Source organism: Lodderomyces elongisporus, chromosome 6 (assembly GCF_030384665.1).
Source record: "Lodderomyces elongisporus chromosome 6, complete sequence".
NCBI classification, from domain to species: Eukaryota; Fungi; Ascomycota; class Pichiomycetes; order Serinales; family Debaryomycetaceae; genus Lodderomyces; species Lodderomyces elongisporus.
The window spans coordinates 526,981-547,293 of NC_083678.1; the positions used below are offsets into that span (position 1 = coordinate 526,981).

The 20,313-nt window shown below is 36.1% G+C and overlaps 11 protein-coding genes across 11 annotated transcripts; 7 read left to right on the forward strand and 4 right to left on the reverse strand. All coding sequences in view use genetic code 12, as the record gives it.

Annotated features, from left to right (window-relative positions):
• Window positions 1-545: 545 nt before the first annotated feature.
• Window positions 546-1,385, forward strand: PVL30_004684 (uncharacterized protein; the record flags this gene model as incomplete). The annotated part of the gene is made up of 1 exon (XM_001524778.2): window positions 546-1,385. The coding sequence occupies one exon, from the start codon at window positions 546-548 to the stop codon at window positions 1,383-1,385; it is 840 nt and encodes a 279-aa protein (XP_001524828.2).
• Window positions 1,386-1,859: 474 nt separating this feature from the next.
• Window positions 1,860-2,267, forward strand: mrpl38 (54S ribosomal protein L38, mitochondrial; the record flags this gene model as incomplete). Its single annotated transcript, XM_001524779.1, has 1 exon — window positions 1,860-2,267. One exon carries the CDS (start codon window positions 1,860-1,862, stop codon window positions 2,265-2,267), a length of 408 nt encoding a protein of 135 aa, XP_001524829.1.
• A 283-nt stretch (window positions 2,268-2,550) lies between these two features.
• Window positions 2,551-5,433, reverse strand: MTR10 (Nuclear import receptor; the record flags this gene model as incomplete). Its single annotated transcript, XM_001524780.2, has 1 exon — window positions 2,551-5,433. One exon carries the CDS (start codon window positions 5,431-5,433, stop codon window positions 2,551-2,553), a length of 2,883 nt encoding a protein of 960 aa, XP_001524830.2.
• Window positions 5,434-6,649: 1,216 nt separating this feature from the next.
• Window positions 6,650-7,228, forward strand: GUK1 (guanylate kinase; the record flags this gene model as incomplete). Its single annotated transcript, XM_001524781.2, has 1 exon — window positions 6,650-7,228. One exon carries the CDS (start codon window positions 6,650-6,652, stop codon window positions 7,226-7,228), a length of 579 nt encoding a protein of 192 aa, XP_001524831.2.
• Window positions 7,229-8,190: 962 nt separating this feature from the next.
• On the forward strand, window positions 8,191-8,589 carry RCF1 (Respiratory supercomplex factor 1, mitochondrial; the record flags this gene model as incomplete). Its single annotated transcript, XM_001524782.2, has 1 exon — window positions 8,191-8,589. The coding sequence occupies one exon, from the start codon at window positions 8,191-8,193 to the stop codon at window positions 8,587-8,589; it is 399 nt and encodes a 132-aa protein (XP_001524832.2).
• Window positions 8,590-10,125: 1,536 nt separating this feature from the next.
• Window positions 10,126-12,513, reverse strand: BUD7 (bud site selection protein; the record flags this gene model as incomplete). The annotated part of the gene is made up of 1 exon (XM_001524783.2): window positions 10,126-12,513. The coding sequence occupies one exon, from the start codon at window positions 12,511-12,513 to the stop codon at window positions 10,126-10,128; it is 2,388 nt and encodes a 795-aa protein (XP_001524833.2).
• A 723-nt stretch (window positions 12,514-13,236) lies between these two features.
• Window positions 13,237-13,842, reverse strand: TAF9 (Transcription initiation factor TFIID subunit 9; the record flags this gene model as incomplete). The annotated part of the gene is made up of 1 exon (XM_001524784.1): window positions 13,237-13,842. One exon carries the CDS (start codon window positions 13,840-13,842, stop codon window positions 13,237-13,239), a length of 606 nt encoding a protein of 201 aa, XP_001524834.2.
• A 986-nt stretch (window positions 13,843-14,828) lies between these two features.
• Window positions 14,829-15,878, forward strand: THI80 (thiamine pyrophosphokinase; the record flags this gene model as incomplete). The annotated part of the gene is made up of 1 exon (XM_001524785.2): window positions 14,829-15,878. The coding sequence occupies one exon, from the start codon at window positions 14,829-14,831 to the stop codon at window positions 15,876-15,878; it is 1,050 nt and encodes a 349-aa protein (XP_001524835.2).
• Window positions 15,879-16,311: 433 nt separating this feature from the next.
• On the forward strand, window positions 16,312-16,809 carry PVL30_004692 (uncharacterized protein; the record flags this gene model as incomplete). Its single annotated transcript, XM_001524786.2, has 1 exon — window positions 16,312-16,809. The coding sequence occupies one exon, from the start codon at window positions 16,312-16,314 to the stop codon at window positions 16,807-16,809; it is 498 nt and encodes a 165-aa protein (XP_001524836.2).
• A 704-nt stretch (window positions 16,810-17,513) lies between these two features.
• On the forward strand, window positions 17,514-18,140 carry HAM1 (nucleoside triphosphate pyrophosphohydrolase ham1; the record flags this gene model as incomplete). Its single annotated transcript, XM_001524787.2, has 1 exon — window positions 17,514-18,140. The coding sequence occupies one exon, from the start codon at window positions 17,514-17,516 to the stop codon at window positions 18,138-18,140; it is 627 nt and encodes a 208-aa protein (XP_001524837.2).
• A 326-nt stretch (window positions 18,141-18,466) lies between these two features.
• PVL30_004694 (uncharacterized protein) lies at window positions 18,467-19,090 on the reverse strand (the record flags this gene model as incomplete). The annotated part of the gene is made up of 1 exon (XM_001524788.2): window positions 18,467-19,090. The coding sequence occupies one exon, from the start codon at window positions 19,088-19,090 to the stop codon at window positions 18,467-18,469; it is 624 nt and encodes a 207-aa protein (XP_001524838.2).
• Between the last annotated feature and the right edge of the window lie 1,223 nt (window positions 19,091-20,313).

Sequence of the window (20,313 nt, forward strand, 5' to 3'; positions counted from 1 at the left end):
TCCTGAGTGGAAGTTTGTATCTAATACCGATACGCTTACGTAACATTTCGGGAGAGTACTTTTATTTTCTCTCTCTCTTCCGAAACAAAGCAACCGTTAAAATAAAATTTACTTTATAATAAACATCAAAATACATCATAGAGGTCCATGTGGGTTGTATTAAATAAATAAATGAATCAATATTTTTTTTTCGTCTTTTTTTTTTTGCTTTTCAGCAAACATAAAGAGCCGGGGATATATCCGGTCTAAGCCATTGCTAGTTTCAAATATCAGTTTAACTACTACTTGTGCTATTGGTGCTAGTACCAGAACCTCTTCCACATTGACAATTTACGAGCTTGACATATATCTATCTTTCTTTTCCTCCATGGTCTATTACTATCTCTAATATTATAAATAACTTCCAACCTTTTTCTTTTCTAAAACATTGCAATTTACAAACTACAATCACTTAAATCTACACACACACTGGATAACTTTTGAAGAATCATCTCTAAACACAGGACAAGAAAACTATAGAAAAAAAAACAAAACCCAATTTCAAGATGTCCGTCAACATTAAAGATAATGGGTCACGTTCCCTAAACAGAGCAGTGCAAACAGAAACAAGAACAAACTCAAGAATAGAAACGGAAGCCGGTGTCAGAGCCGATTCTTACTCAACCTCAAATAAATCGCCTACAGTTCATTCATCAAGAAGAAAAGTAGGCAATCCAGTGATTCTTGTTATTGATTTGGTCTCAATCCTTATTGGTCTCTACGGTTTCTACACAAGTGTATTCGTTATTGAATTACCTCCACATTTGGCACAAGCTGGTCATGGGCAATTTCTTACAAACTTATCGTTAGTCTACTCGCTCGTTGTTTTTGCCATTGGCTTTTTGGCACACCTCACTGCGTCACAAACCCTTTTCAAATTGAAGAATAACCTCCATCCCATCGGACTTGCTCTTGAAACTATTGTTGCCGGCGTGTATTGGCCATTAAGGTTATTTTTCCTTCATTTGCTTACAAAAGAACCCTCAAAATTCAACTTCCCATTGCTCACCGACTTATCAGTCCACTTGATGCCAATTGTAAGCTTGTTGATTGATTACTTGGTGTTTATGCCTAGATGGACCATCGAAAACAACACAGCATTGTCCTTTATAGTTGCGTTTATGGTATTTTACTGGTTTTTGTTGAAAAATCTAGTGGACACAGCAAATGGAGCTAGTTACCCATATGAGTTCTTGGATGTAGGAACAGACTTGTACAGAGTTGGAGTGTTTGGTGTGGTTGGAATGGTTGCTTTTTCGCAATTCTTATTTATGAAGAAAGTTTATGACGTTGTCGTGGGAAGCACCGAAGACGCACAGGAGGAAATTGATAAAAAGTTGCAATAGAAGTTAGACATAGGCATTGATATATATATATATATATATATCATCAGATGCAAAATAGAAAGTAGAAAGTAGAAAGTAGAAAGTTAAGATTATATCATGTATATTCTTGGTGGACTTGTATCCAGTAGGCTCTGTTTTCAAATTTGGTACGCATTTTTTTGTTTTTTTTGGGACGTATATTTTTTTGTCAACTAATCTGAGAAAAAGTATGGACATGGAAAAAATAAAAATTGCAACTACCAATCCAGATTATACTTTGAAAAATTTGTCCCTCTAACAAAAGAACAAACAAGTACGAATCATCCATCGAGTTAACTTGTAAAGTATAACGCTACAAGCACCCACACACCCACGCACCTACATTCACAAACATAATTATATATCTATATCTATATCTATATCTATATACATATACATATACATATACATATACCTATAGTTACTTTCAAACACAATCTTTGATACTTATTAATCATGATATACCTCAAGACACTTCTCAACGTGATAGACAACTCTGGTGCCCAAATCGTTGAATGTATAAAGGTGTCTCGTCACGGTCCAAAAACAGCAGGAAACATTGGAGACATTATCACATGTGTCGTCAAGAAGGCACGTCCCGAACCTTTAGGTCCAGGTGGCAAAGTCAGCACACAATTAGCTAATAAAGTCAAGAGAAGAGACGTTTGTAAGGCAGTAATTGTAAGGCAGAAATCGCCGTTGAGAAGACCAGATGGTTCAGTGATTAGGTTTGATGATAATGCGTGTGTCTTGATCAACAAGAATAAGGAACCTATCGGTACAAGAATCAACTCAGTAGTGGCGAAAGAGTTGAGGGAAAGAGGCTTCAACAAGATTGCATCATTAGCACCAAGAACATGGTAGAATACTATCTGGAAATTTTACAGGTTTGTATATTTGAGTATTAGTCACGTTGGGGGAAGCAAGGTGTTATAGAGATGTATTTGACGTTGTTTTTTAATTATTTTCATGTAAATAATACATACATAAATAATATATATATATATATATATATTATTACGCCGAAAGAAGTGAATATAATTTACTGAGATGAATCATTGATTTATAAAAGAATGAGCTAAAAAAGAAAACCATCACTACTTGTTCTTTAAAATTTCAACTCTTCTGCCGTCGTTTTTTCAGGTTTTCAAAATTCAGATCTTGGTGTCACGTTTTTCCTCAAATACCAGTTTATGAAATCTCTTAATGACGATCTGACTCTCCTATTGTCCTTATTCTGCAATGCAATAGTAACGGTGCTAAACAAACGATCGCTTTCTTTGTCATTTACATTAGGTAATTGGTGTACTGCAAGTTTGAGCCAATTTATTGCCATTTCATTACTGGGCACAACAATAAGGATCTTCAAAATCAAGTCATTTGCATCCTGTTGTGCATCAGCAGGAAATTTGAAAATTAATCCTTGTATTAATACTCTCAAAATTTCACCACCATGTGCATCCGCCACAAGAAACTGCTTAATTGCTTGTTTTAAACTCTCTGTATCCTGTTGTTCAAATAAAGAAATAGGTGGGTGCTCCAAACCCCACGAGACCAAGTCGATGAGGAAATGGATACATGAGATGATTGGATTGTACTCATTAATCACAGTTAATGTGATATCAACGACTTTTGAGATTGAATTCAACAAATCGTAATTCAAGATAAGTTTGAATGGGAAAAACATCAATAAATCATTCAACATGCGGAAGAAATCTTCAATAACATCAGGGTGCAGCCTAACTTCTGTCTCGCTCTTGTGACTCGAGAAATGCTCAAAAAAGGATTGACATTGTTGTAATCCAAATTCGTAGACTGCAGTTGTGATTTCAGGAGATGAAAATTCATCGTCTCCAAATACTCTAATGACTACACCAGTGACCCACAAGTAACACCCATAGTGAGTTTGATTGAAGCCTTGGTGCAACACTTCGGCAATTTGCGGCAATAAGGGGTTCAAGTAGGAACTAAGCGATAATATTGCGGTCTTGAACAATTTCATACAAGCTTCGTTAATTGCAAGTGACTGTTGAAATTGATTCAAGATTGATGTGGTTAATGGCCAGATTTTTTCAATAAATAAAGTGGCGATAGGATACGTTGGTTTTTCAAACTCATTGATCTTCAAGACGTTTACAAAAATGGTGATAATCTCAAGTTGCTCAGCAATTTCCTTATTCGATGCATCCGAAACTGTGCCAGATGACAAGCTTTGCAAATTATCTATTGTTGGCTGCAAAAACATCTCCGAGGTTTTGTACAAGTTTTCCTCTGGTACTTTGGCAACGACATGAGCAAGACCTTCCATCAATTCATAATTAGACTCAAGATCAACTTGATTCCGCACTTGTCCGTAAAGCAAATACAACTGTTCCAAATAGTTGACAAGAAGCTCTGCACAATCCTGGCAAAAGTACATCAACGCATGCGAGGTGGCCATCATTATCTCATTGTTGTTGTTGGCTACCTCGAAACCTTTGGTGATATATTGAAGTTGCGGCTCCAAAAACTCCGGGTTCTTTGCAGTCCACTCAGTGTATCTTCCCAACACCAATGTTGCTGCGTACCTGACTTTTGGATGTTCTGGTAATCTTACCAAATATGACATGATTGTGGGCAAGATGGTGTGTTCTTTTTTAGGAACTTCTTTTGCCATTGTTCTCATTGAGAAAAGGGGAGCTTCGAGCGATTGCCATTGACCTTGCAGGCTTGCCAATATACTTTGGATTTGCTGGAAAGGTACTTCCAATGCCTTTGATGCTCCCACAACGGCGCAACAATCTTTTAAAACATCGCCCATTTCGTATCTGAATTCTTTAAATTTATCTTCCTGTTCTTTATCGCCGTCAAACAAGTTGTTGGTGATATCTCCTTCGACTATGGGGTACGTTAAAAGTGCAATGATGATGCTAATAAGTTTGAGGTAAACTTCCTTAAATTCATTTCTTGCCTCTTCAAATTTCGGCATAACAATCAATTGCTTGAGCAAGAACCAAAATTGGAACGTGTATTTCACCACATCCAAATCTTCTTTGTTGTTGGTACATTCCAAAAGGATCTCAACGAGTGGTTTAAAGTGTTTTGGATTTCTCGCAATGAGTGCATGCCATGACTCTCCACATTCAACATAAAGTCTAGTCAATCCGTCTACTTTCTCAGGATCCTCCAACTGATCTGGATTATCGTGCATGAATTTGTTTAGTTGGACTATTTGTTGGTAAAGTGCGTCAATTATTTGGTAATTGTCAATGTCCCTTGTTTCTCTAATGATTGTCACCAAACATTCGATTGCCTTGTCAAATGTGCCATCATGTGTTAAACTTTGAAAAATTAGTGCGGTTAAAGATTGGATGTTGAGGATTTGCTCTACTGGGGCTTCAGTGATCCAACTGTTTAAACAATCCAATATGGCTGCGTTGAGTGTAGGATTTTGTTGTGTGTTGCTTTCGGCAAGGTGTTTCAATACGGTAATAACTGGTTCTACTTGGTCTGTGATCAACTCTGCCGACCTTTGGTTATACTCCTCATCTGTCAAATGCGACTTTTTGACATCTGATAATTCTTCTGGTAAAATTTTCAAAAACTCCAATAGCACATATGTGAGTTCGGATGATTCCGATAGACTCGTCACTATTTCACCCGTGGCATTCTTCCATGAAAGATATTGTAATGCTAATTGCGACATTGCTACTGCCAATTGTGTCCTTATAAGCTTTTCACTTGGTGCATGGTATAGTTTGAGTAGGCTCAAAACAGAGCTTTTCAATGCTTCGTAGTCGGCTTCTTGGATTTGACTAGAGAGATCGTAAATGATCTTGGATCTTAGTGTTTGTGCAGCAAATAGTTGTAGTTGCACATTGCCATCGGATGATTTTTTGCTCAATATTTGGTGTACTGTGGGCCATGCCTCTTGTGATTTCTGAAACTGTTCAAGGAAATGAGTTGCATTGAGCTTGTCATCTCTCGATGCGTTGGAGTACATTGTCGTCAATGCATTATTGAGCTCGGGTAAGATATTGTTAGAAGCCATTGCTGATGATATATGCAAGTGAAATTAGAAAATAAAGAAAAAAAACAAAGTTATATTTGTATGTTTAATAAGAGAACTCGGCTTTTATAATGATAATGACAATGACAGTGACAATGACAATGGCGATGAATGGTTCTGATGACTTTCGATCCTAGATGATGTATAAAAATTAGCAGTTAAGAGAGACAGTTTTGTTTTTTCAGCTCGATTCCGTTATTTTCTTCATTGATTCCAATTGCACACGACTTTCTTTCACTAAGACACACACAGACACACACACACTCTCTCCATTTTCTTTTTTCTTCTCAAATATTCTTTCCTTTAGTAAATTTTGCGCTTTTTTGTTAACGATTTAGTATTCAATATTTGGTTGCGATATTTTGTAGGCACACATAATAACAAATCACGTGATTCCATCACAAACTTATACTTCTTTTACATCCATCAACTCGATGGTAATTCAACTCAGCAGTTGAAAAAAAATTGTTGGTGTAATGTTATTGCAGTGTTGCGTTCAACTCACAGTTTCAGTGCTATACTTGAATACATTTAGCCAAATCGCCAAAGCAATATCAAAGAATGAGAAGAATGTTTTTGAGGAAAGTACATACACATACACACACATATATATAGACACACAAACTAACCTTTATTGAACAAAACTATTATGTAAATCAACGGACTTTATCGTACAAATACGAAAATTTGATTTTATTTTTGGCCAATACTGAGTTTTAAGTTGTCTATTTTTTTTTCCTGTATTTACTTTCGTCTTATTAATTAGCTTAATGAAGTTATTGTTTTTTGCACATTATTTGTCTTGACTCCAACGCGTCTCAATTCGGCTTATTCCATGGCTCCACGCATACCTTGAAGGAAGAGAAAGCCAAAAAAAAAAAAAGGAAAAAAAAATGAAAAGGAAAAATTGTGACATACTAAAAGTACACAGAAATACATGAAAGATACACACGCAAGCATCGAGACAGACCAAAACACACGCCACACACACACACTGTAAACACACACTGCAAACACACACACACACTGCACACAAAAAAAAAAAATTTGGGCACGGACTTCTTCATACGTGGAAAAATCCTGAATGTTGTTTACCATTGCAATCCGGCCGATAGCTAAACTTGTCTCACCCACAACGACTTTGGTCAAACCCATATCTTTAGCATCCACACATTTGCCCATACCCTTTTTCATCAGAATGTCTTCCTCTTCCACAGCTCCAACTAGACCAGTTGTCATTTCTGGTCCTTCAGGAACAGGTAAATCTACACTTTTGAAGAAGCTTTTCGCCGAACATCCAGACACTTTTGGTTTCTCCGTTTCCAACACTACAAGAAAACCAAGAGAAGGTGAAGTCAATGGTAAAGATTATCATTTCAGCACAGTTGAGGAATTCAAAAAACTTATAGACGAAGACAAATTTATTGAATGGGCTCAGTTTTCCGGTAACTATTACGGTACTACCGTAAAAGCTGTTAAAGATGTGCTCGAACAGGGTAAGATCTGTCTTTTGGATATTGATATGCAAGGTGTCAAGTCCGTTAAAAAGACAGATTTGAATGCAAGATACTTGTTTGTTAGTCCCCCATCCATTGAAGAGTTGAGAAACCGTTTATCAGGAAGAGGTACCGAGACAGACGAAAGTTTAGAAAAGAGAATCGCTGCTGCGGCTGGTGAAATGGAATATGCACAAACTGGTGCTCATGACTTGATCATTGTCAATGACGATTTGGATAGAGCATATGCAGAGTTTAAGAAGTTCATCTTGGACCAGTAAAAAGAGAAATCATAAAAAAGCAAAGAACAAGAACAGAAAAGATGGAGGAAGGGAGCAAACTAGAGATGGTGTATAGCAATAATTTGAGGAGATTGAGATAATTGAAAGAAATTTGAAAAAAAAAAGAATAAAATGTATTGAATTAATCAATGAAAATTATAACATGTAAGATCCTATTATGTAAAACTTATATGTAAACTTGTATGTAAAGCCTTGAGCCATTTCGATTGGTCAGTATAAATTCAAGTGGATCCTTTTGTTAGTGAGCCAATTTCGGCAATTTTATATGCTCTATCTATCCATATATATATATATATATATATATACTATAGACATATCTTGTCCGTCACGGCAACTCCCGCATCTGCTATGCTTGCTCGCGCGCTTGGTCGTTGAGAGAATGAGCTGTACGTGTGCGAGCTATATATATATACATATGTGTGTATGTACGTGTGTGGCAGTCAGCTAGCACATTGCGGCGTATTATATCTCACGAGTACTAAAATTGGATATACCAATTGTAATTAAGATTATATCCACCACCTACACAAATCTTTTCATTTCATTTCAATACTATTATTTATTGATTTATTCATCCTTAAACTAACAAAAATAAAAACAAACACAAGATGACACAGAGACTTCCATCATCCATGTCCTTTGGCGAAGAAGAGTATGTGCTTTACAAATAATCGGATCAAGGCAGTCGTGAATACATGTAAATGCGTATAAGAGTGTATATGAGTGTGTGTGTGTGGGGAAGAGGGAGAAATGATGTTTCACACCTTGCAAACCAATTTGAAGTCAGATGCTCCCAATAGCTTCACCACTTTTATAACCAACGACAGAGCCTTTTACTCGGTTTTCTGTTTTTTAATTAGTTTATCCAAAGGAAAACAATATGTACTAACATTTACGTTTTTTTTTTCTTTCTATGTAGAGAGCCTGATGTTCTTCAAAAAATGATGCAAAAGTGCAAGGAACAACCATTTGTGCCTATTGGGTCATTGCTCACTGCTGGTGCGGTGATTCTTGCTGCTCGTTCAATGAAGCGTGGTGAGAAATTGAAAACGCAAAAGTACTTTCGTTATCGTATCGGCTTTCAGTTAGCAACCTTGATTGCTTTGGTTGCCGGTGGTGTCACATTGGGCCAGTCATCTTTAGAACAGAAGAAAACCAAAGAAGATCAATTGAGAGAAAAGGCCAAATTGAGAGAGAAGTTATGGGTAGAGGAATTGGAAAGAAGAGACGCCATCATTCAAGCTAGAAAGCAAAGATTGGAAGAGTCAAAAAAGGAGTTGCGTGACTTGGCAAAGCAAGGATTTGAAGATGAAAGAGAAGTAGATCAAGGAAAGAAGTAGCAAGGTCTATTATTATAAGGGACTTTAGCAGTGTTTATGAATGTTGGATTCGCCCTATGTGTGTGTGTTTTTTTTTTTGGGCATGAAATTTTTGTTTCTTTCATTCTTGAGACAAGGAACAGTAAAGATCAAAAAAAAAAAGATCAAAAAAAAAGGATCAAAAGCAGGGACCAAGTTCAACTCTTCAAACATTCAGTATTTGCATTTAGATATTATCGCACACTTTGCATAGAGGGCTATTAAAACCTGCCTTGCTCATTATTGCTCGCCCATTTGTCATTTGTCTGCGCTTGTAAATAGATTATGTTTTTTTTTATATATATTTTTTGTATATTGTATAATAGCAACGACCGTGTATCAGAAGCAGTTTCTATCTCTATCTAAAGCATTTGCAAATGCTTCTGGGTCAACAATCAGTTGGTCTTTTCATCAAGTTGTTCATCTTTTGATATTTCATAATATCACCTGCAAAGAATAAATGTATATATATATATATATATATATATGATAATGGTAAAATGTTTGACATCTTCCTCGACGTTCAAATCATTGGTGTATTGAATAGATTCATGAAATCCTCTGACTTGTTTGTTTGTTTGTGTGCAAGTGGAAAAAATAAATGGTTTCCAATAATTGACCCGTGGTAACGTGAAGCAGCTCATGCTCTATAGATTATACCTCCTAATGTGGTTCCATAAACTGCTTGAGCTTTTCGTATTCGTAAATACCATTTTTTTTTAGCTCTATTTGATTTTGTAATACTCTTTTCCGCTATATTTCTTTCTTTCAACATTGGACAATAATGGGAAAGAAGGGATCATATTAATTTTGTTTCTTTCATGGTTGGTCTTGTCTAAATGACTAGAAAACATCATCAATCTATTTGTAGCAGAAACGTTTCTCATTGTGGAATTTAATGTACGAATTAACGGTGATAGAATTAGTATGACTTATGGGAAACAACCAAGTCAAAGTATTTAAAAAACTAGGTTAATTATAGCCAGTGGTTTTCAGAACAAGAAATCAAACTGAATGAAAGAAACAAAAAAAAAAAGAAGAAGAAGAAAATATGAAAAGAAAACACATTGGCGAAACAAAATTACAATTTATAAATATTGCAAAGGATGGCATGTTATTCTATATATGGTTATTAGTTGCAATTTTTTTTTCTTTTTTTTTTTTTTTGATTTGGATATCCAGAATAAGCGTAATTGTGTAAGATTTTCAGAGAGTGTGTCAATTGCAGCATATCTCGTGACTTCGGACTTAATACCATTCAAGAAATAGAAAAAAAAAAGAAGAACAAAAAAATATGAACAAAAAAACAGAAAACAAAAAATAAGAAACAAACCAACGAATTAATGGAATACTTACAACCCCACGTTTATTTTCTCTTTTTGTTTTCTTCCCTTGATACTTGAATACATTTCAACACATTTCAATACATTTGCTTTAAGCTTAGCTTTTGAATCATATGACATGTATATACTTTATTCTAACCACACTAACTAAACTCTTTCTCCTCTTCCCTTGTTCTTAATCAGCGTTGCTCAAATTATATAATTTTATATAGTCATCATTCAAATCTTTCATCATCTCAACGACACCGTGATTTCCAATAGTGTCGAATTTATCCTTGCTTCCATCTTTCAGGGAGCTACTGCCGCCGCTTAATGCACTACCACTACCGTGTCCAGTAAATTTGCCCTCGTTGTATAATGCCTTGATGGAACTTTCAATCTTTAATGAACCTTCCCAAGCAACTAAATCACTCAAACTCAAGAGCAAAAATGGCGAGAAATCAGAATACCATCTGTGGTTCCACACCAAAAGTTTGACTATACTTTCCAAAATCTTTTCATTTAACTGGTTCATCAACTTTGAGTAATTTTGAATATAATTCGCCGACAGCGACGACAGATGCAGCAGCAGACCTTGTGAGACGGGTGCATTTCTTGTAAGCAATCTGTTACGCTCTTTCAAGTAATACTTTAACATTTCAGTTTGTGATTTCGCAGAAAATCGCCCACTTAATGCATTGGCAAATGCTGCCGAACCTTCTTTGAAATGTTTCAACCTATAAGCAATAGACCCTAGGATCTCCCATTCCAATGTCGTCTTTTTATACTCCATCTGCTGTGCTTGAAAGTGTAAGGATTCGGCTTGCCACACAGTGTATGCACGCAAGTCTTCGTACAATAGCATAAACAAATTGTCCAACCATCTTTCACAAAGTCTCTTTTTTCTAAACTCATCTTCATACTCTTGATCAGCAATTGTGTTGGCGTCATTTGCAGTTGCAGTTGCAGTTGCAGTTGCATTCGCACTGTCGGTTCCAATGCCAGAGGCAGCAGCAGCAGCTGCTGTTGCTGGTGTTTCTTCTCCAAGATTGCTTTCAGTGTGTCTTTCTTGTATTGGAGATTTAACACCAGTAGTGGAGTCAACATCGCTCTCCAAATTGGCCGTGCTATCGTCGCTCACTTTAACATTGTTGACATTCACCGACGAGAGAGTTGAACTTTTTCGTAAATGTCCATTGGCAGCAGCAGCTTTTCTATCCTTTCTATATTCTTCTTCCATAACAAATACTTTTGCACGGTACTTCAACAATTGTTCCCAGCCGGTCTTGGCAACAATTTCTGTCAACAAGTCATATGCCTTGGCATATGTAGATTTAAGGTTGGCTGCAGGTAAGTTTACCAACTGTGGGTCCAAATTCTTGTGCTCATAACTGATATCGTTGCTTTGCAAATTTGATACCTCATCCATAGTGACATCCAATGGCGACGGCAAGTGCAAGTCTTCGTGTGATCTAATTGGAACAACTCTTTTCAATTGGTACTTCTCCTTGTGTGAATTCATTGGACACGAGTTTAATGTCAATAATGCGTTCTCATAGTCGCTCAACTTGGTATAGCATTTGACCAAGACTGACCACGTCAAAAAGTCCGAAGGTGATGATTTCACTGCCTGTTTGGCAATTTCAAGTGCCAAATCTGGTTTCTTTTTGTCCAAACAATATTCAGCTTGCAACACCAACAAATTCGAGTCCCTTTTGTTGTCGCTGATCCCTTTGTACATTGTCTTTACAGCTTCAATCTCGTCCTGCTTCAACAACTGGAGCTTAGCGATAATTGACACCACACTGGGCTCAATCTTGTATAATCTATCCAAAATCTCCAATCCTCGATCATAAGATTGTGTCAACTGAATCACTTTGATAAAACCATCAATTAAATAGTTGTTGATCAATGTAGGCAGTGGAATATCAACTGAGCTGCCCAACTTGGTACCTTGGAAAAACAACTCTTCAAACCCATGTAAAAAGTCGTTTAACAATTCCTTTGATGTAATACCATTGTTAAATGGGTTAATTTTCCTAATCTCAACAACTCCCCCGACCTTATTGACATCATCGCCATCTTCACTCTCTAAAATACTTCTCACAATAGCGGTAACAAATGTTTCTAACCAGAACTTTTCCATCTGGTCCGCATTGACTTTATCCTGTATCTGTTTCCCATCCTGGTTCAATACTTGAATCTCAAATTTGCCCGGGATATGCACAGTTACCCTCATATCAACTTTACTGAATGCGTTGAATGAACAATACGTCAATTGGGGAACTTTCCAATGTTTCTTTTCGCCAAACCAGTATTGCAGTTTAGAAGTCATCAAGTTAGCTAAACTTTGTAAATGAGCAGCAATGGAGGCTATCGAGGATGTGTCCACACCAGTAAAGTACAAGAAAGTACCAATCTCGCCATTTTCTCTTTTGGCGTTAATGGAATGCTTATAAATGTTACATAAATCCGGAGGGCCCAATTCGATAAATTGCTGTAATCGTGCAGTACGCTCGACCAAACATGCGCCTGGGTATTCCTCTTTAACTTCAGGAAGTGATCCTAATGTAGTTGGAAGCATATCTCAAGTGTGGTGTGTGTATATTTCAGCGTGTTGTTCGTTGTGTGTGATTGCTTGTGGCCAGAAGAAAATAATAAAAAAAAAATTGGGGAGGAAATGTAGTAGCAATTGATGTCAAGATGTAAAGAAAACGTGCAGTCGGTATAAATGTTTGAGTGTTTCAGTGGAAAAATCGTATTCAGTGGTAAAGTAAATGGAGAGATTGTTGGAATTTCGAAAACTGGTTGTCGTGTCGTTGTTCACGCTCATAACTTTTACTATTTTTTTTTTCCCTCTCTCACGTTTGGAAGTCTCTCTGTTTTTTTTTTGTTTTTTTTTTTCTTTTTTGCTTTTGCTTTATAATTCTTTTGCTCGCTTTCTCAATACACTTTCCGACAAAGGCAAGTTCTATAGCTTCAAAAACTTCTTTTCATTGTGTATTAAATATAAAACCGACGTAGAGAAATACATCCCCAGAGGCTATTGAAACGACAGGAAAAGTAACATGTCGATAGAGTGGATTGTTTTTAGAGGGCAGAGACATGTGTGTTGCACTTAATCTTTTGTCACAGCATGATAATTATTATTATTATTACTTTTTTCTTATTTTTTGTTCTAATTCATGTTCTTTAAAATTACATTATACAAATACCTCTTTGATTAAACACATAGCCCTACTTGTCCAGGTCTTTATCGGAAAAGAAAGCAAAAAGAAAAAAAAATATCATTTTGTAGCAAATTCCCTCATCTAGTCTTTAATTTCTTCTTCAGCAGTCCTCCTTCTTTGCCTCCCGTGCCATCTCCTCCTTGCACTGGTTCATCATATATACTGTCCCAATCCTTTGCTGTGAGGCAATACTTTTCCGGTGGTAAGTTCAACCCCCATTTTGGTATAACCGGAGGCAATGGTCGAGAGTTTCTCTCTTGCGCCAATTCCAACATGAGTTCCTTTGGCGGCACTGGTTTAAACTGGTAGTTACTTCGTGCAGCAATGGCAAGCCTTATGTCATCTGTATTCACTGTTGTAGAATTTGCCGCACTTGATGAAGATGATGCACCTGCTGGTTTCGCATGCTCATTATATACTAGTGCATCCTTTAATACCCCTCTTGTATACCGATGTGCAAAGTCCATTAGCTGGAGTGGAACATGGTCCTGGTAGTTTTGAATACCCTGCGTTGCAAAGATCAAGTGGAGTAAACGAACATCCCTGGGCACAATTGCTTCTTTCTTCTCCGGTGCAGAAGTATTTGTTGAAGATGATGCTGGTTGCGCTGCAGAGGCAGAGACAGGTCCAGACCCAGATCCAGCAGTATTGCCGTTTGATGCTGCTTCTGTCTGAGCGGGCATATTGACAAAAGTGATGGGCTTCTTCTTAAGTTAGTTAGAAGTGGTGGGTTTGGATTTATTATTAGGGCTGGAGAGCTTAACTTTGTTTTTGTGCGTAAATATCAAGAGGGAGTGTGAGAGCGTAAAAGAGTGTGAAAGAGTGTGAGTGTGAGTGAGAGACTTATATTTCATAAGGATAAAAGTATTGAGAATTGTATCAATGTACGCGCATTTTGTAAACCAAAACCATGAAAACTTTACCTCTTGATATTACACTCATCTAATGGGTGCTCAAAGTAATTGAAAATGGTATTGTTGTTGAAATATTTGTTACAGCCCAATATATTTTGTGTTGGTTTATTTTGTTGGCTATAGAAGCAAGTTGTTTTTCATATTAAATGAAATCTACGTATTTTCTTCTTTAAACAAAGTATATTTGCGGCATAAACAAGCTAAATTTTAATTGTTAATTGTATGAATTTGTATGATTACTTTTGTAACATACTGAATGTCGTTTCCCAATTAAAAAAATTATGAAAAAATCTTCTTAAAAGGATATTCTATGCTTCCCCATTACCCATGATCTTTGGCATATTTGGCTGAATTGGCTAATTTGGCTGAATTGGCTAATTTGGCTGATTTGACTGGATTAACTAGGCACCACGAAAGCTTGTCGACTAGGAAGTCACCATAAGAGCATATATATTATAAAATATAAATTGCGCTTTCCAATTGTGGAAACTGATGTGGCTTCATCTTAATTAATCAATTTTTATCAATTTTTATCAATTTTCAACATTGTTTTATACCTCTACTTTTTTTTTTATATCTTAATTATTTACAGAATAATCTACCATCATTATTTACCCTTACCATTACTTTTTCTATTGACAGTTCAATTGTTTACTTACCCCGTCCCTCTTTTCCACTCACATCTTTATCCTCCCAGTTTGCAAGAAAAATAAATAATATTAGAAAATAACACAATTTGAAGCTGTAATTCAGTTATGTCACGAGAAGAACAAAAAAAAGACTTGGTTACAGAACAACCAGATACGTTGGTAATTGAGCCACCTTCAGATCAGGAGTACCATTTGATTGAACCATTTTCATACCTTACCTCGTCAACAGATTCTCAGAAACAACCTAAACTTTATAACCACACCACCACATATGCCAAGACGGCACTTTTAATCCTTAATCAAGAAATCCACATAGATTTGATATCACTATGGAAACAATCAGATGTTGTTATTTGTGCAGATGGAGGCGCCAATCGACTTTACCAATATGTTAACAGTTTAGAGAAGGATACCAAGGATGAGGTTTATGCGGAGAAAGATTTGAGCAATCAGAAAGGTTTGCTATCGAAGTATATCCCAAACTATATAGTGGGTGATTTTGACTCGCTAGATGATAAAATTGCTCAATTTTATAAAACACACGGAACCAAACTAATTCCACAGTCAAGTCAATACCTGAACGATTTCATGAAGTCGATACTTTGCATACAATTACATTTTATTTACAAAGAGCAACAACAACAACAGCAACAACAAGGAGAAAAAAATCCTGTGTGGCCGGAAATTGAAAAAGAAAATGGTCTTTCACAAATATGGAAAGATGATTTTCACGAGCACAGCACTATTCCAATCAAGATTTACACAGTTTCGGCAATTGGTGGTAGATTCGATCAAACAATACAATCAATTAACCAACTATACATTCTTCACCAGAGTTCACCGAATTTAAAGATTTTCTTCTTCACCAACAACGAAATTATTTTTCTACTATACAAGGGTGTAAATTACGTGCGGTACCCGTCAAGATCTACATTTAGCAGAAAAGGCAAACCTATAATACCACCTACTTGTGGATTATTACCATTGAGTGATCGAATGGTAGAGTTAACCACGCATGGATTGAAATACGATGTGTCCAATTGGGGGTCAAAAATGACGGGGAATGTTAGTTCTAGTAATGCAATCGTGGGTGAGACTGGGTTTGTTGTGGAGTGTTCTGACGATATCGTAATGAATATTGAGATAGACCTATAATAGAACTATACAGTTTTGTCTTTTTTTTTGTTTTTTTTTTTCATATTTGTATCTAAATATACATAGATAGCACTACTTTGCATACGTTGCTTAGTTATTCAACATTGTTTTGTTATGTCATTGTGATAGTACGTTGATCAACTCTAAGCATATTGATTAAATGAAGTGGAAATTATATACACATGGTAGCACTACACTTTCTGCAACCAACGAGAACGGTAACGAGAATTTTTTTTTTTTTCTTTTTTTTTCTCTCAATTTTTTTCTCTTCTTTAATTTTCATCACAATGTTTTGGAGATCCAAAAGGATATAATTGAAGTTGACAGAAAAAAAAAAATTACATACACACACACCATATACACACATATATATAGATATACACATTACATTGAATATTTGATCAAGTGACTAATTAACAAACACCATAATAAGATGTTCAGGAGTCTCACACAGCGATCGGGACTTAGTCTAAGGTCATTTGCACGCAATGCTTCATTATATGTACCGCCAAAACCAATGTGGGTTCCAGTAGCACTCACATCGCAATCGCAAACAACCAACAAACTTATAGAACCATCATCATCATCATCATCGTCATCATTGACGAACCGGAGTTCCAACCAGATCCAGCAGTTGCAACCATTATTGGCATTACTCAGACCTCGTATAGATGGAACTTCCGAAGGAAACAGCCGTATTTCCGACACACCATTCCCTAAACAAATCAAAGTGGAAATCGTGGAAAAGGGACAAAGCAGAGCAACTTTTGAGTTGCAGCTCGAAGAGCTTGAAGATATGCTTAATAGCGAGGACAAGACCTTATATCTCGATTCAGTGATGAGGAAAAGGAGATTAAAGATGAAGAAGCACAAGTTGAGAAAGAGAAGAAAGGCGCAAAGAGCATTAAAGAGAAGATTGGGTAAGATTTAGAGGTGGCATGAGTGATTCAATCAACAGAACAACGATTGTTGCTTTTATCTAAAATATTCAAAAAAAACAAAAATATTTGAATGATTGTTAAATAAAAAAGAAAAGAAAAGAAACTATACAAAGTTTTTGATTTTTTTCATTTTTTGAAAGGGCGTTATTTGATTCGAGTGCATATCTGACTGTATATACATGTATATCTCAATTGAATAATATTGATTAGTGTGTGCTATGAAGCTCTTCAAGAAAAGGTTCGGAACAAGAAATCAGAAAACAAAAAATGAAACAAAAATAAAATAAATTAAAATACGTAGACCATTATTAAAAGCATGTATCGTTCAAGCCTTTGGCAGCGGAAAGACTCTATCTTAAATACCTCGTTGAGTAGATAAGTTGGAAAAAAATAAGGAACTCAATGGTTAGCACTCTAGATGTATTCTAATGACTCATGTCATAAGCTTATGTCTTCTTTTTTTTATATACAAAGAAAAACCGCACATTGCAAAATAGAGTTTTTCGGTTTTATACATTTTGTTTTAAATTTCCTTTTAATTCTCCTTTTTTTTTTCTCTAGATTTCAACATCACAGTTTTATTTTATTTTCTTTCTATTTGATTGAAAACTTGACCTTTCTTCTCTAATTTCAATTCTAGAGTTTCTGGTTTTCCTTCTATTCAATTAATATTAATACGTTTCATTCAAACAATATGTCAACAATTACATTTGTTACAGGAAATGCAAATAAGCTTCGTGAAGTAGTTGCAATTCTTTCCACATCTACGTCATCACGGAACCCTTCAACTGATTCTTCATCGCTGGAAGTCAATACTGTTGGTAAATTCACTATTGAGAATCGTGCATTGGATCTTGATGAGGTTCAAGGAACAACAGAGTCGATTATTATCCACAAGGCTCGTTCTGCAGCCAGTATAATTGGTGGACCCGTTTTGGTTGAGGATACGTGTTTGGGGTTTGACGCATATAAGCAGTTGCCAGGACCATATATCAAATGGTTTGTTTCTGCATTAGGTCTTGATGGATTGGTGAAGATGCTTGATGGGTTTGAGGACAAGAGTGCTAGTGCTATTTGTACATTTGGATATTGCAGTGGGCCTGGAGCAGATGGAGAAGAACCAGAGGTTAAAGTGTTTCAAGGGGTTACAAGGGGTAAGATTGTGCAGAGCAGAGGCCCAACCAATTTTGGGTGGGATAGTGTTTTCCAACCAGATGGATATGAAGAGACATATGCTGAGATGGATAAGAGTGTGAAAAATAGTATTAGTCATAGATACAAGGCTTTGGACAAGGTGAGAGAGTATCTTCTTAGTTTGTGATTAAAAGTTAAATGTAAAGGGGATAAAGCAACGTCAAGAACTAAACAAGAGAGTAGTAATAGATTTATATAAAGCACCAACAAACTAGAGCTTACAAGAATTTGTAGATGCATCTGTCTTTGTTTTTTGAAACTAGAGTCAATACTTGTAATTCATTTCATTTAATTACACAGAAACTCCTTGTGCGTGTCAGTGTGTCAGTGTGTCAGTGTGTCAGTGTGCATTTCTACTCTAATACCATCTCACCCTTCTCTTTCTCCTCTTTCCTTTTCTTTCCTTTCCCTCTTTCCGTTTCTTTGTGTGCATCTTTTTGTGTGCATCCAATTCTACGAATTAAAGTATTCCTTTATCTTGCCCAAGAATCCTCCTTTTTTCTGTTTATGTTTCTTTTCGCCTCTTGATGATACGGCATATAGATTGGGAACGTCTTCTTTATCTGACCCCAGTCCTGCGCCCTGACTCGAATGGCTCCTACTTTTTGATATGACATTGCCGAATCCGCCTCTTCCAACGCTAAAGCTCTTGTTGGAGTTTATTGCTTGTAATTCAGGGCTTGTATCTCTCAACTCTTCGCCATCTACATCCTGTAGTTTCCGACTTAGTTGTGGGTCCTTGTTATCAACCATGTTGCCAAAGCCTCCTCGTCCGGTTGAGAATTTGGATGTAGTTATGTGTGGTGTGTTTGATCCTTGTGGGTATAATTTGGGCGACGGAACCTCATCTGAAGCACGAATGTTTCCTGCACCGCCACGTCCCGTCGAGTAGTATACTTTCTTTCCTGGCTGTGATTTCGATGGGCGGAGATCTGAGAATTCGTTGGGAATAGCGCCTGCTCCTGGAGGCGGTGATTTTGAAACTGTGAGTTGTGGTGTAATTTCTTGGTTTTCCGATGTGAGGTTTTTGGAATGGTGGATATTACCTGCACCTCCTCTTCCTGTTGAATATGACATAGTAGACTGTGAAAATGTGTTTTGTTTTTGTTTTTGTTTTGTTTTTATGGTTCTTTTTTTTTAAGCTAATTTTGACTATCTTCTCTCGTTATGTTTGTTACCCTTTTAATTGTCTATAGGTTCTATTATAAGAAGTTGCTTGAATGTGTTTGTTGTAATGGATGAATGGAGGTTGTTATGCAGAATTATAAACTTGATTGTTATTGATAAATAATGATTTGATGTCCTTGTGTCTAATTGTGTTGGAAACCAAAGTAATAGAATGACTTTATTAACTAGTATTTTCTTTTAATTTTCTTTTCTTTTTTATTCTCTTATTCTATTCCAACTTGAATTGCAAAGTTAAATGTTATGAGAAAGTAAAGTGGTAAAAGATGAAAGATGAATTGTGGTTATTAATCTCCAATGTTTTATTTAACTTTTTCTTATTTGGTTGAACCTCTCAACTGCTAAACAAAATTGCGGGTGACCTTCCCCTTTCCCTTTTTCACTGATTTTCCCTCCCCCTCAAAAAAGAAGAAAGAACCGAAAAAAAAAAATGTTCTTCCTCTTGACAATGCGACACACTCTCTTTCTCTCTCTCTTTTCTCGGCTATTTTTCCAATGGGAAAGTATGGAATACGGAAGAAAGTGTTGCTTGTATTTAATATTGATGTTTGGGTGTTAATGGTAGCTCCACACTTCTTTCCTTTCTTTCCTTCGTTGCTCTTCCGTTTCTCCACACTTTTTTTTGTTTTAATTTATTTACTTCTCTTATACTTTGTGTTATATATACAAGTAATGGAGAATGTATCCAGAGTGTTGGTGTTGATGTTGTAGTTGAGTTATAGTCTATAGCATGATCAATGGCCAAATGACTCTTAATGTTGATCTACAAATGACTCAACTAGTCACATATGAAATGAGTTTAGACTAGTTATCCAAAAAAAGAATTAATCTCTTATCTACAGCAATCTTTCTTTTATCTAAGATTACACAGTCTGTTGCCCTCTTATTTTTCTATTTTTTTTCTTCTGCTAAATTCCATAGATAAGAAAACAATAACAAAATGCCCAACTAAAAAAAAGATAAACAAATTAATTTTAAATTTTAATTTTTTTTTTCCATTTTTAATTCCTTCAACTTTATCATCAACCAATCGACACACTGAATACTAAATCTCGATTTTTATATACCATGGCATTATCTATCTCTTTGTTTTAAGATAAGGACTACTTATCTTT